This window comes from Oncorhynchus gorbuscha, linkage group LG04 (genome assembly GCF_021184085.1).
Source record: "Oncorhynchus gorbuscha isolate QuinsamMale2020 ecotype Even-year linkage group LG04, OgorEven_v1.0, whole genome shotgun sequence".
NCBI classification, from domain to species: domain Eukaryota; kingdom Metazoa; phylum Chordata; class Actinopteri; order Salmoniformes; family Salmonidae; genus Oncorhynchus; species Oncorhynchus gorbuscha.
Window position 1 is genome coordinate 3,656,181 of NC_060176.1, and position 16,273 is coordinate 3,672,453.

General features: G+C 46.3%; 1 protein-coding gene across 2 annotated transcripts in view; it reads right to left on the reverse strand.

Annotated features, from left to right (window-relative positions):
• The window catches only part of LOC124033552 (protein unc-13 homolog C), a 265,043-nt gene that overhangs the window by 30,181 nt on the left and 218,589 nt on the right, over positions 1 to 16,273 (reverse strand). For both annotated transcript variants that reach the window (XM_046345590.1, XM_046345588.1), the window contains 2 exons: positions 15,042 to 15,122; positions 7,370 to 7,517 (listed from right to left, as the gene is read on the reverse strand). In XM_046345590.1, the coding sequence (XP_046201546.1) occupies positions 7,370 to 7,517; positions 15,042 to 15,122 (229 nt within the window). The remainder of the gene's footprint in view (positions 1 to 7,369; positions 7,518 to 15,041; positions 15,123 to 16,273) is intronic.

Here is a 16,273-nt window from a genome sequence, read left to right on the forward strand (position 1 = left end):
GTAGTAACATAGACAGAACAACCAGACATGGAGGTAATAACATAAATAGAACATCCAGACGTGGGGGTAGTAACATAACAGAACATCCAGACATGGGGGTAGTAACATAGACAGAACAGCCAGACGTGTGGGTAGTAAAACAGACAGAACAGCCAGACGTGGGGGTAGTAACATAGACAGAACAGCCAGACGTGTGGGTAGTAAAACAGACAGAACAGCCAGACGTGGGGGTAGTAACATAGACAGAACAGCCAGACGTGTGGGTAGTAAAACAGACAGAACAGCCAGACGTGGGGGTAGTAACATAGACAGAACAGCCAGACGTGGGGTAGTAACATAGACAGAACAGCCAGACGTGGGGGTAGTGACATAACAGACCAGCCAGGCGTGGGGGGTAGTAACATAGACAGAACAGCCAGACGTGGGGGGTAGTAACATAACAGACCAGCCAGACGTGGGCGTAGTAACATAACAGGACAGCCAGACATGGGGGAAGTAACATAGACAGAACAGCCAGTCGTGGGGGTAGTAACATAGACAGAGGGCCCGACGTGGGGGTAGTAAAACAGACAGAACAGCCAGACGTGGGGGGAAGTAACATAGACAGGACAGCCAGACGTGGTAGTAACACAGACAGAACAGCCAGACGTGGGGGAAGTAACACAGACAGAGGGTCAGACGTGGGGGTAGTAACACAGACAGAGGGCCAGATGTGGGGGTAGTAACACAGACAGAGGGTCAGAAGTGGGGGTAGTAAACACAGACAGAACAGCCAGACGTGTGGGTAGTAACACAGACAGAACAGCCAGAAGTGGGGGTAGTAACACAGACAGAACAGCCAGAAGTTGGTGTAGTAACACAGACAGAACAGCCAGACGTGTGGGTAGTAAAACAAACAGAACAGCCAGACGTGGGGGAAGTAACACAGACAGAACAGCCAGACATGTGGGGGTAGTAACATAGACAGAGGGCCAGATGTGGGGGTAGTAACATAGACAGAGGGCCAGATGTGGGGGTAGTAACATAGACAGAGGGCCAGATGTGGGGTTAGTAACATAGACAGAGGGCCAGATGTGGGGGTAGTAACGTAGACAGAGGGCCAGATGTGGGGGTAGTAACGTAGACAGAGGGCCAGAAGGGGGATAGTAACGTAGACAGAGGGCCAGATGTGGGGGTAGTAACGTAGACAGAGGGCCAGATGTGGGGGTAGTAACATAGACAGAGGGCCAGATGTGGGGGTAGTAACATAGACAGAGGGCCAGATGTGGGGGTAGTAACATAGACAGAGGGCCAGATGTGGGGGTAGTAACATAGACAGAGGGCCAGATGTGGGGGTAGTAACGTAGACAGAGGGCCAGAAGTGGGGATAGTAACGTAGACAGAGGGCCAGAAGTGGGGATAGTAACATAGACAGAGGGCCAGATGTGGGGATGGTAACGTAGACAGAGGGCCAGAAGTGGGGATAGTAACATAGACAGAGGGCCAGAAGTGTGGGAAGTAACACAGACAGAGGGCCAGACCTGGGGATAGTAACACAGACAGAGGGCCAGAAGTGGGGATACTAACATAGAAAGAACAGCCAGAAGTAGGGGTAGTAACACAGACAGAGGGCCAGAAGTGGGGGTACTAACACAGACAGAGGTTCAGACGTGTGGGTAGTAACACAGACAGAGGGCCAGACGTGGGGGTACTAACACAGACGGAGGGACAGAAGTGGGGGTACTAACACAGACAGAGGGCTAGACGTGGGGGTAGTAACACAGACAGAGGTTCAGGCGTGTGGGTAGTAACACAGACAGAGGGCTAGACGTGGGGGTAGTAACATAGATAAAGGGCAAGATTTGCGGGTAGTAACATACTGTAGACATATTTGTACTGTTGTTTGTGTGTCTGTTGTGTCATTAACAGCCTAGTTGATACGATGTCTTATCGATATGTTGCCAAACAAGCAGAGGCTATTAGAGCAGGAGCTGATGAAGGGAGAGAGAAGGAGAGAGAGAGAGAGAGAGAGGGATAGAGAGGGAGAGAGAGGGGGAGAGAGAGAGAGGGATAGAGAGGGAGAGAGAGGGAGAGAGAGAGAGAGAGAGGGAGAGAGAGGGGGAGAGAGAGGGAGAGAGGGATAGAGAGGGAGAGAGAGGGGGAGAGAGGGATAGAGAGGGAGAGAGAGGGAGAGAGGGAGAGAGGGATAGAGAGGGAGAGAGAGGGGAGAGAGAGAGAGAGAGAGAGGGAGAGAGAAGGAGAGAGAGGGAGAGAGGGAGAGATAGGGGGAGAGAGAGCTGATGAATGGATCCTGATTAGGGAGGAGGATATCACGACAACATAATTAAGACTTGGAACAGGGGAAATCAACACGCAAACAACCAATAAAATTCAAGGCAGTTGAAGTAAAAAAAAAAAAAATGTCCCAATACCTTGGCATCGGGTCTATGAACTGACATATAAAACAACAATTGACTCATCAAGTCATTAATTTAAATTTAAGCTACTATATAAAATACTTGCTACAAAAATAACCTCAATATGTGGGGCATTAAACAGTCATTCTTGTGCAGATTCTGTCACGAGGAAACAGTCAATAGAATATATTTTCTGGTACTGTCTACCTGTGGCTTGCTTTTGGAGTCAGGTCCAGGAATGATTGTTATGTCATAATATCAGGGTTCAGATGGAACTGCAAACTGTATTGTTAGGGGATCTGAAAAACCACCATCAGTCAATGAGAAATATCATTCTAGTCTTTTTAGTACAATATCAGTAGAAATGTTCTACATCAGCGTAACATGGAGGGATTTATTGCAAAAGGAAATATTAAAATGGCGTTATACTGGGAAAGATGGGTTGTTCTGTGGACATCGAAGGGTTGGAGTTAACATCAGAATGAATGGTGGATTGGCCGCTGTGGGTGAAAATCCAGCACTTGAAGAAAGAAGAAATTAAAAATATATGTATAATTATTTAACGACAGGTACTGTAGATGTGAGTTAAAATAGCTGTAGCAGTAGAATATTTATTGTCCGTTAGTTTACTCCAATCAGATTAGGATGGTAGGATCGTTAGTTTACTCCAATCAGGTTAGCATGGTAGGATCGTTAGTTTACTCCAATCAGGTTAGGGATGGTAGGATCATTAGTTTACTTCAATCTGGTTAGGGATGGTAGGATTGTTAGTTTACTCCAATCAGGTAAGGCCCTCGTCCATAGAAAAAAAAGAAAGTAAGGCCCGTGTCCATAGAGACACATACCAGCTCTACTGGTAGTACTGCTACTACCAGCAGTACTACACCTGCACCTGTCGACAACACAAGTTGCTCTGCTTCCACGAGCACATCCGATGGATACACACACACAATAGCATACGCAATATGCAGACACGTACACATGGATTTTGTACTGTATATACAGTTGAAGTTAGAATTTTACATACACTATTTTACATAGCCAAATACATTTAAACTCAGTTTTTCACAATTCCTGACATTTAATCCTAGTAAATATTCCCTGTCTTGGGTCAGATAGGATTACCACATTATTTTAAGAATGTGAAATGTGAAATGTTAGAATAATAGTAGAGATAATGGTAGAAATAATGATTTCTTTCAGCCTTTAATTCTTTCCCAAGGATGAACCAGACTTGTGAAGGTTTACAATTTTATTTCTGAGGTCTTGGCTGATTTCTTTTGATTTTCCCATGATGTCAAGCAAAGAGGCACTGAGTTTGAAGGTAGGCCTTGAAATACATCCACAGGTCACCTCCAATTGACTCAAATGATGTCAATTAGCCTATCAGAAGCTTCAAAGCCATGACATCATTTTCTGGAATTCTCCAAACTGTTTAAAGGCACAGTCAATTTAGTGTATGTAAAATTCTGACCCACTGGAATTGTGATACAGTGAATTATAAGTGAAATAATCTGCCTGTAAAAAATTGTTGTAAAAATGACTGTCAAGCATAAAGTAGATGTCCTAACCGACTTGCCAAAACTATAGTTTGTTAACAAGAAATTTGTGGAGTGGTTGAAAACCTATTAATGACTCCAACCTAAGTGTATGTAAACATTCATTTTTAATAAATGTATTGTATGTGTGTGGCAGGCTTTCAATGATGGCAAAAAACAACATTTGAGAGTGTGCTGACCCTGGTGCTAGAGGGGGTACGCAGTTGGAGGTTGAATGTTTGAAGGGGTACGGGACTATAAAGAGTTTGTGCCCACAGCCCTAGATAGACCATCAGGTAGCTCTACTCTGTTAAGAAAACAGAAAACCTACACTTCCACAGAGACACAGTAAAACACAGCATGGAACTGGGACAGAGAGAGCGACAGAGAGAGAGAGAGAGAGAGAGAGAGAGAGAGAGAGAGAGAGAGAGAGAGAGAGAGAGCGACAGAGAGAGAGAGAGAGAGAGAGAGAGAGAGAGAGAGAGAGAGAGAGAGAGAGAGAGAGAGAGAGAGAGAGAGAGAGAGAAGAGAGAGAGAGAGAGAGAGAGAGCGACAGAGAGATAGAGCGACCGGAGAAGAGAGAGCAACAAAGACAGAGCGACAGACAGAGAAAGCGACAGACAGAGAAAGCGACAGAGAGAGAAAGAGAGCGACAAAGAAAGAACAGCAAAGAGAGAGTGACAGAGAGAGAAAGCGACAGAGAGAGAAAGCGACAGAGAGAGAAAGAGAGCGACAAAGAAAGAACAGCAAAGAGAGAGTGACAGAGAGAGAAAGCGACAGAGAGAGAAAGCGACAGAGAGAGAGAGCGACAAAGAGAGAGCAACAAAGAGAGAGCAACAAAGAGAGAGCAACAGAGAGAGAGAGAGCGACAGAGAGAGAGCGACAGAGAGAGAAAGAGAGCAAAAGAGATTGAGTGAGAAAGAGAGAGAGAAGCAAGAGTAAAATAGAAAGAGAAAGGGATTGAAGGAGGCAGTAGATGACAAATGCAATTACTGCAATAACCATCTCACACGGTAAACTGAAGAGAAACCAAGCTGACATGGAAAAACACTGCAGCACACTATAAGAGGAGCAACGATAACTATCATAGGGTCACAGGAGGTTGGTGGCACCTTAATTGGGGAGGATGGGCTCATAGTAATGGCTGTAATGAAATAAATGGAATGGTATCCAGCTCATCAAACACATGATACAATTCCCTTCATCCCATTCCAGTCATTAATTGGAGCCGTCCTCCCCTAACCAGCCTCCTGTGAGCAGGGTTAGGAAGTTAACTGAAGTTCTAATTCCAATTTCTCTATGAGAAAGAATGGAATTGGAATTTCTTCCTGAATTGACTGAAATGGAATTGACCTAAACCCTGAACTCTAACCCTAACCTCTAGAGAGGACATTTGGGGACTTTCAGGGACATTTGGGGAAACAGATTAAGTGTACTCGGGTGTATTAGGGTGCATATACTAGAGGAAGTGTCCTTAACTTTGGAGCTTAGGTTGCAAATCTACTAGTTCAGTGTCCTTATCTTGAGAGCTTTGGGTGCATATCTACTATTTCAGTGTCCTTATTTTGAGAGGTTTGGTTGCATATCTACTAGCTCAGTGTTTACATTGAGAGGTTTGGTTGCATATCTACTAGCTCAGTGTTTACATTGAGAGGTTTGGTTGCATATCTACTAGCTCAGTGTTTACATTGAGAGGTTTGGTTGCATATCTACTAGCTCAGTGTTTACATTGAGAGGTTTGGTTGCATATCTACTGTCTCAGTGTCCTTACCTTGAGAGGTTTGGTTGCATATCTACTAGCTCAGTGTTTACATTGAGAGGTTTGGTTGCATACCTACTGTCTCAGTGTCCTTACCTTGAGAGGTTTGGGTGCATATCTACTAGCTCAGTGTTCTTACCTTGAGAGGTTTGGGTGCATATCTACTAGCTCAGTGTTTACATTGAGAGGTTTGGTTGCATACCTACTAGCTCAGTGTTTACCTTGAGAGGTTTGGTTGCATATCTACTAGCTCAGTGTCCTTACCTTGAGAGGTTTGGTTGCATACCTACTAGCTCAGTGTCCTTACCTTGAGAGGTTGGGTGCATATCTACTAGCTCAGTGTCCTTACCTTGAGAGGTTTGGGTGCATATCTACTAGCTCAGTGTCCTTACCTTGAGAGGTTTGGGTGCATATATACTAGCTCAGTGTCCTTACCTTGAGAGGTTTGGGTGCATATCTACTAGCTAAGTGTTTACATGGAGAGGTTTGGTTGCATATCTACTGTCTCAGTGTCCTTACCTTGAGAGGTTTGGGTGCATACCTACTAGCTCAGTGTTCTTACCTTGAGAGGTTTGGGTGCATATCTACTAGTTCAGTGTTCTTACCTTGAGAGGTTTGGGTGCATATCTACTAGCTCAGTGTTCTTACCTTGAGAGGTTTGGGTGCATATCTACTAGCTCAGTGTCCTTACCTTGAGAGGTTTGGGTGCATATCTACTAGCTAAGTGTTTACATTGAGAGGTTTGGTTGCATATCTACTGTCTCAGTGTCCTTACCTTGAGAGGTTTGGTTGCATATCTACTAGCTCAGTGTCCTTACCTTGAGAGGTTTGGTTGCATACCTACTAGCTCAGTGTCCTTACCTTGAGAGGTTTGGGTGCATATATACTAGCTCAGTGTCCTTACCTTGAGAGGTTTCGGTGCATATCTACTAGCTAAGTGTTTACATTGAGAGGTTTGGTTGCATATCTACTGTCTCAGTGTCCTTACCTTGAGAGGTTTGGTTGCATATCTACTAGCTCAGTGTCCTTACCTTGAGAGGTTTGGTTGCATACCTACTAGCTCAGTGTCCTTACCTTGAGAGGTTTGGGTGCATATATACTAGCTCAGTGTCCTTACCTTGAGAGGTTTCGGTGCATATCTACTAGCTCAGTGTCCTTACCTTGATAGGTTTGGGTGCATATCTACTAGCTCAGTGTCCTTACCTTGAGAGGTTTGGGTGCATATATACTAGCTCAGTGTTCTTACCTTGAGAGGTTTGGGTGCATATCTACTAGCTCAGTGTTCTTACCTTGAGAGGTTTGGGTGTATATCTACTAGCTCAGTGTCCTTACCTTGAGAGGTTTGGGTGCATATCTACTAGCTCAGTGTTCTTACCTTGAGAGGTTTGGGTGCATATCTACTAGCTCAGTGTCCTTACCTTGAGAGGTTTGGGTGCATATCTACTAGCTAAGTGTTCTTACCTTGAGAGGTTTGGGTGCATATCTACTAGCTAAGTGTTCTTACCTTGAGAGGTTTGGGTGCATATCTACTAGCTCAGTGTTCTTACCTTGAGAGGTTTGGGTGCATATCTACTAGCTAAGTGTTCTTACCTTGAGAGGTTTGGGTGCATATCTACTAGCTAAGTGTTCTTACCTTGAGAGGTTTGGGTGCATATCTACTAGCTAAGTGTTCTTACCTTGAGAGGTTTGGGTGCATATATACTTCTTGATCAAGGCATCAGTAGGCTGTGTGTAAAGGCTCAGAGCGTATTTGAGGGACTTGAGGTCAGGGCTCTTCTCAAGGAACGTCTTCTTCAGACCGTTTCCTCCGGCGTGGAAATATTGCTACGGAACAGAGAGAGAGAAAGGAAAAAAGAAAGAATGAAAGACAGAGCCACTTTATTCACTGTCTTCAGTCTTCAGACCAGAAGGAGAACAGACATAGTCAGTAAATTTAGCCTGCTTGTCTGTCCCGTAAAACAAAGATGCTGTATATGTATGTTAAAAGACTCCAGAGTGGCGCAGCGGTCGTAGGCACTGCATCTCAGTGCTAGAGGTGTCACTACAGACCCTGGTTTGATCCTGGGCTGTATCACAACCGGCTGTGATCGGGAGTCCCATAGGGCGGCGCACAATTGTCCCAGCGTTGTCCGGGTTATTAGGGGAGGGTTTTGTCTGGGTAGACCGTCATTGTAAAATAAGAATTTGTTTTTAACTGACTTGCCTAGTTAAATAAAGGTAAAATTAAAAAATGTATATATATGCAGACAGACTGTTGCTTTTTCTTTTCTGGGATAGTCACCTGTTGAAGTGTCCTAGAGGTAGGACTACTTTTTTAGAATTGTCCCCCCAGTTGAGCACCTGGTTACCCTTTTTGTTAAAGCTGTCCTGGAGTTTACTTGGGTAAGCTTTCATTCACCATATTCATTTTAATGTTGGTTCCTCAGATCAGATTGAAAACATACATGTTCATGTACCTTTAAGTCTTCTGACCAGACTGACTGTATAGGAGACTGTGTGGGAGAGATAATAAGCATGTTTTCTTATGTAACAGCTGTCAATCTGCTTGTTTAACAATACATCTTCCTCCCTCCTAAAGTCTGCTACTTGATCTCGGGTCCTCTGTCTTGCAAACACTCGACAACACCTTAGCCAGCTACACCACTGAAAAAGCTAGCAATTCAAGGCATTTCAATCTGAGGAGTGAGGTTACCAATCAAACTCGGGTACACTCAGACCAGATAGAACACGTACAGAGTTAATGTACTTTTCACATCTTCAGACCAGACTGCGTGGAAGACTGTGTGGGAGAGGTAATAACTATGTATGCTTATCCAGGCTGGCAGCAGTAGGCCTAATAAAAATGTACTCTGTACTGTTGCATTAAGACAGAGGATAATTGCTTAAAGTCCTGCCACATACACACACTCCACCCCCACACACACTCTCCACCTCACTGGAGTTCATGAGTTCATAGGGCATCCACCATTGGCTCTGGAACAAGAAAGTCATGTTCAGATATAATCCAGTCAGTGATGCATTATGGAATATCGGATACAGACTGAAAACAGGGGGTGAGTCAATGAGCCAAAGCTGCTCAGAGTAAATGATCCTAAGCGCTGTAGCTCTGTGTTCCAAATGACAAACTACTTCTGATCAAAAGTAGTGTCCTACATAGGGCATACAGTGTCATTTGTGACTAAGTTCTGTAGCTCTGCTGCCTCGGCAGAATAGGCACAACCTAGATTCACTCTGAAGATACCGTAGGTGTTGATGAGGGAAGAATGGCAGAGAAACCATCAAAGACATATCCAACACAACACCAACTCCAAGAGCTAGTCCACACAACACCAACTCCAAGAGCTAGTCCACACAACACCAACTCCAAGAGCTAGTCCACACAACACCAACTCCAAGAGCTAGTCCACACAACACCAACTCCAAGAGCTAGTCCACACAACACCAACTCCAAGAGCTAGTCCACACAACACCAACTCCAAGAGCTAGTCCACACAACACCAACTCCAAGAGCTAGCCCACACAACACCAACTCTAAGAGCTAGTCCACACAACACCAACTCCAAGAGCTAGTCCACACAACACTAACTCCAAGAGCTAGTCCACACAACACCAACTCCAAGAGCTAGTCCACACAACACCAACTCCAAGAGCTAGTCCACACAACACCAACTCCAAGAGCTAGTCCACACAACACCAACTCCAAGAGCTAGTCCACACAACTCCACGAGCTAGCCCACACAACACCAACTCCAAGAGCTAGCCCACACAACACCAACTCCAAGAGCTAGTCCACACAACACCAACTCCAAGAGCTAGTCCACACAACACTAACTCCAAGAGCTAGTCCACACAACACCAACTCCAAGAGCTAGTCCACACAACACCAACTCCAAGAGCTAGTCCACACAACACCAACTCCAAGAGCTAGTCCACACAACACTAACTCCAAGAGCAAGTCCACACAACACCAACTCCAAGAGCTAGTCCACACAACACTAACTCCAAGAGCTAGTCCACACAACACCAACTCCAAGAGCTAGTCCACACAACACCAACTCCAAGAGCTAGTCCACACAACACCAATTCCAAGAGCTAGTCCACACAACACCAACTCCAAGAGCTAGTCCACACAACACCAACTCCAAGAGCTAGTCCACACAACACCAACTCCAAGAGCTAGTCCACACAACTCCACGAGCTAGCCCACACAACACCAACTCCAAGATCTAGTCCACACAACACCAACTCCAAGAGCTAGTCCACACAACACCAACTCCAAGAGCTAGTCCACACAACACCAAGAGCTAGCCCACACAACACCAACTCCGAGAGCTAGCCCACACCACACAAACTCCAAGAGCTAGCCCACACAACACCAACTCCAAGAGCTAGTCCACACAACACCAACTCCAAGAGCTAGTCCACACAACTCCACGAGCTAGCCCACACCACACCAACTCCAAGAGCTAGTCCACACAACACCAAGTCCAAGAGCTAGTCCACACAACACCAACTCCAAGAGCTAGTCCACACAACACCAACTCCAAGAGCTAGTCCACACAACACCAACTCCAAGAGCTAGTCCACACAACTCCAAGAGATAGCCCACACCACACCAACTCCAAGAGCTAGTCCACACAACTCCAAGAGCTAGCCCACACCACACCAACTCCAAGAGCTAGCCCACACAACACCAACTCCAAGAGCTAGTCCACACAACACCAACTCCTAGAGCTGGTCCACACAACACCAACTCCAAGAGCTAGTCCACACAACTCCACGAGCTAGCCCACACCACACCAACTCCATGAGCTAGTCCACACAACACCAACTCCAAGAGCTAGTCCACACAACACCAACTCCAAGAGCTAGTCCACACAACACCAACTCCAAGAGCTAGTCCACACAACTCCACGAGCTAGCCCACACCACACCAACTCCAAGAGCTAGTCCACACAACACCAACTCCAAGAGCTAGTCCACACAACACCGACTCCAAGAGCTAGTCCACACAACACCAACTCCAAGATCTAGTCCACACAACACCAAATCCAAGAGCTAGTCCACACAACACCAACTCCAAGAGCTAGTCCACACAACACCAAGAGCTAGCCCACACAACACCAACTCCAAGAGCTAGCCCACACAACACCAACTCCAAGAGCTAGTCCACACAACACCAAGAGCTAGCCCACACAACACCAACTCCAAGAGCTAGTCCACACAACACCAACTCCAAGAGCTAGTCCACACAACACCAACTCCAAGAGCTAGTCCACACAACTCCAAGAGCTAGCCCACACCACACCAACTCCAAGAGCTAGTCCACACAACTCCAAGAGCTAGCCCACACCACACCAACTCCAAGAGCTAGCCCACACAACACCAACTCCAAGAGCTAGTCCACACAACACCAACTCCTAGAGCTAGTCCACACAACACCAACTCCAAGAGCTAGTCCACACAACTCCACGAGCTAGCCCACACCACACCAACTCCAAGAGCTAGTCCACACAACACCAACTCCAAGAGCTAGTCCACACAACACCGACTCCAAGAGCTAGTCCACACAACACCAAATCCAAGAGCTAGTCCACACAACACCAACTCCAAGAGCTAGTCCACACAACACCGACTCCAAGAGCTAGTCCACACAACACCAAATCCAAGAGCTAGTCCACACAACACCAACTCCAAGAGCTAGTCCACACAACACCAAGAGCTAGCCCACACAACACCAACTCCAAGAGCTAGCCCACACAACACCAACTCCAAGAGCTAGTCCACACAACTCCAAGAGATAGCCCACACCACACCAACTCCAAGAGCTAGTCCACACAACTCCAAGAGCTAGCCCACACCACACCAACTCCAAGAGCTAGTCCACACAACTCCAAGAGCTAGCCCACACCACACCAACTCCAAGAGCTAGCCCACACAACACCAACTCCAAGAGCTAGTCCACACAACACCAACTCCTAGAGCTAGTCCACACAACACCAACTCCAAGAGCTAGTCCACACAACTCCACGAGCTAGCCCACACCACACCAACTCCAAGAGCTAGTCCACACAACACCAACTCCAAGAGCTAGTCCACACAACACCAAATCCAAGAGCTAGTCCACACAACACCAACTCCAAGAGCTAGTCCACACAACACCAACTCCAAGAGCTAGTCCACACAACACCAAGAGCTAGCCCACACAACACCAACTCCAAGATCTAGTCCACACAACACCAACTCCAAGAGCTAGCCCACACAACACCAACTCCAACAGCTAGCCCACACAACACCAACTCCAAGAGCTAGTCCACACAACACCAAGAGCTAGCCCACACAACACCAACTCCAAGATCTAGTCCACACAACACCAACTCCATGAGCTAGTCTACACAACACCAACTCCAAGAGCTAGTCCACACATCACCAAGAGCTAGCCCACACAACACCAACTCTGAGAGCTAGCCCAAACAACACCAAATCCAAGAGCTAGTCCACACAACACCAAGAGCTAGCCCACACAACACCAACTCCAAGATCTAGTCCACACAACACCAACTCCAAGAGCTAGTCCACACAACACCAACTCCAAGAGCTAGTCCACACAACACCAACTCCAAGAGCTAGTCCACACAACACCAACTCCAAGAGCTAGTCCACACAACACCAAATCCAAGAGCTAGTCCACACAACTCCAAGAGCTAGCCCACACCACACCAACTCCAAGAGCTAGTCCACACAACTCCAAGAGCTAGCCCACACCACACCAACTCCAAGAGCTAGCCCACACAACACCAACTCCAAGAGCTAGTCCACACAACACCAACTCCTAGAGCTGGTCCACACAACACCAACTTCAAGAGCTAGTCCACACAACACCAAGAGCTAGCCCACACAACACCAAGAGCTAGCCCACACAACACCAACTCCAAGAGCTAGCCCACACAACACCAAGAGCTAGCCCACACAACACCAAGAGCTAGCCCACACAACACCAAGAGCTAGCCCACACAACACCAAGAGCTAGCCCACACAACACCAAGAGCTAGCCCACACAACACCAACTCCAAGAGCTAGCCCACACAACACCAAGAGCTAGCCCACACAACACCAAGAGCTAGCCCACACAACACCAAGAGCTAGCCCACACAACACCAACTCCAAGAGCTAGCCCACACAACACCAACTCCTAGAGCTGGGCCACACAACACCAACTTCAAGAGCTAGTCCACACAACACCAAGAGCTAGCCCACACAACACCAACAAAAACAGTGTAGCGGCAGTGTAGCCTAGTGGTTAGAGCGGTGCACTAGTAACCGGAAGTTTGCAAGTTGAAACCCCCGAGCTGACAAGGTACAAATCTGTCGTTCTGCCCCTGAACAGGCAGTTAACCCACTGTTCCTAGGCCGTCATTGAAAATAAGAATTTGTTCTTAACTGACTTGCCTAGTTAAATAAAGGTTAAAAAAAACATCAACAACAAAACATTTTTTTTGTCACATACACGGATATGTGTATCATATTATCATCTCACCACCACCTGAAAAATCACAGTCATTTCATGGGGAATCTATACTGGTTTTGCTTTTCGGCATTACATTTATCTCAAACCATTTAACACCATACAAATGTTCCCTCTTCAGAATTCCATTCCTTTTTGCTCCATTTCTTCCTCTCTGTCTCTTTCCTTCTCTCTCTATCCCTCTCTCCCTCCCTATTCATTTCTCTTCCTCCCTCTCTCTCTCTCTTGCCCTCTCTCTACCTCCACCTCCTCTCTCTCTATCTTCCCCTCCCCTCTCTCTACCGCCCCCATCTCCACCTCCCTCCTGCCCCTCTCTCTACCACCCTCCCACCCCTCTCTCCATCTCTCCTTGCCTCATTACTGAAGGCTTTAACCGTCTTTAACCACTCCTGCATTCAGCCTGTGTATCTCTGCTAGTCTCTCTCCCCCATCTCTCCCCCTCTCTTCCTTTAAGTCTTTAATCAGTCCTGCATTCAGCCTGTGTATCTCTGCTAGTCTCTCTCCCCCATCTCTCCCCCTCTCTTCCTTTAAGTCTTTAATCAGTCCTGCATTCAGCCTATGTATCTCTTCCACCAAAAGGTATTACTTAACTGTGATTGGCCAGAGTCTCCTGGAAGCATTACTGAACTCCTCTAATTGGACGTTCTCCTCGGAATACTGGTGGAGAGAATTCCACAGCATGACGGATCTAAACAGGGAGCTGGTGTCCATGGAGATGCAGGAATCAATTAGCTTCTGTTTCACGGCGCTGCGTTGAGTGTTCACACAGACCCCCGTCTGAGTCACAAATAGCACCCACAGGGCTCTGGTCAAAAGTACTGCACTATGTAGGGAATAGGGTGCCATTTGGACGCACTTACTGACTGCATCGACTCCTCTCAGCACCACTACTCCTCTTAAAGACCTTACAACCCTACTACCCTGTTAAAACAGTCACCACTCTACAATGATCCTTTAGGTAAACTCTCTTTACAACCCTACTACCCTGTTAAAACAGTCACCACTCTACAATGATCCTTTAGGTAAACTCTCTTTACAACCCTACTACCCTGTTAAAACCCTGTCCATCTCTCTTTGCTCAGCATTTCTATACAGAGACAGAGAAAGGTAAGCATGGATGGTTAGAGGGAGAAAGGAATGAGGGTAGGGATGGAAGGTGAAAGGGAGGCATGGATGGTTAGAGGGAGAAAGGAATGAGGGTAGGGATGGAAGGTGAAAGGGAGGCATGGATGGTTAGAGGGAGAAAGGAATGAGGGTAGGGATGGAAGGTGAAAGGGAGGCATGGATGGTTAGAGGGAGAAAGGAATGAGGGTAGGGATGGAAGGTGAAAGGGAGGCATGGATGGTTAGAGGGAGAAAGGAATGAGGGTAGGGATAGAAGGTGAAAGGGAGGCATGGATGGTTAGAGGGAGAAAGGAATGAGGGTAGGGATGGAAGGTGAAAGGGAGGCATGGATGGTTAGAGGGAGAAAGGAATGAGGGTATGGATGGAAGGTGAAAGGGAGGCATGGATGGTTAGAGGGAGAAAGGAATGAGGGTAGGGATGGAAGGTGAAAGGGAGGCATGGATGGTTAGAGGGAGAAAGGAATGAGGGTAGGGATGGAAGGTGAAAGGGAGGCATGGATGGTTAGAGGGAGAAAGGAATGAGGGTAGGGATGGAAGGTGAAAGGGAGGCATGGAGGGATGGAGGAGGCATGGATGGATTGAGAGAGGAATTGATGGTGGGATGGATGGCTGAAAGGGATGGAGGAAGGGAGGGATGGATGGTGGGTTAGACAGATGGAGGGGGGAGAGAGAGATAGATAGAGCGAAGGCTCTCCATTACCTTGATGGTGGGAAGGACAAGGTCCATGGCTGCACACTGTCTTGGTGTCAGGCTACGGGCTTCCTCTCTGATCACATGGTCCTAGAGCGGAGAGAATAGAAAGAGATGGAATCATCAAAACATGTTTCCATAACATTCCTCTTGGAGAGGACACACACACACACACACACACACACACACACACACACACACACACACACACACACACACACACACACACACACACACACACACACACACACACACACACACACACACACACACACACACACACACACACACACACACACACACACACACTACATTTCAGATGTTTGCATATGATAAGATTGCTATGTAAATTGTAATGGAAAACTGTAATTTATATGTTAATTTGAGGTATTATCAACAGTAAAAATTATAGAGCATTGTGGGAAAATTGCTGTATTTCAAAATTGCTGTATTTCAAATGGTATTGTAATTCCACCCAGAATACAGTACCATATGCTAAAAACAGTTTGACCCCTAGTGGGTACATGGTATAGTTGTTCCTTGCTTATTAACATATTTTTAAGCGTACTGTAATATATAAAATACATAATTTTACTCGCCACCGAGCTGCCTGTAAATTACTGTCAAATTCATGGCAACCCCTTTACTGTGTATTATTAATGTGGTTCCTGAGATGGTAAACACATTGTGAGATCTGATCATTTGATTCAGCAGGAGAATACAGCAAAACAGTACAGACAGCGACAGTAGAGTTGCTTGCAAATTGCTGGTCAACCATGGCATCACAGACACAATACTGTCTCCCTATCTTTCTGCTGTGCTTCTTGGAACATGAAATGAGACTAGTGACTGTGATCAAAGAGTGTGACTGTGGGAAGATCTTTTAATTTAGGAGCGGAGATACAGGGACTTCATTAAAAACATCTGTGTTACAGATGGATTGGAAAGCAACCACGATTACGTAATATGATAAAGACTTGGCCAGTTTAGTCATGGGTTTATAGCATGAAGTGAAGTTGCATGACTAGGGTAGGAGTGGGCTGTTTTAGCAGGGATGACCTCAATCTGGATGGAATCACTATGAGAACTAACCAACTAACACAGATCTACTGCTCTGGAGGATGTTGTGGACTGTGTGGGACTCTGACTTTTGATAATCACAACAGTGTGTGTGCATGTGTGTCTGTGTGTGTGTTTACTGTAGCTGTGGCTGTGCTCTGACGGACTAGAGATTGCAAAAA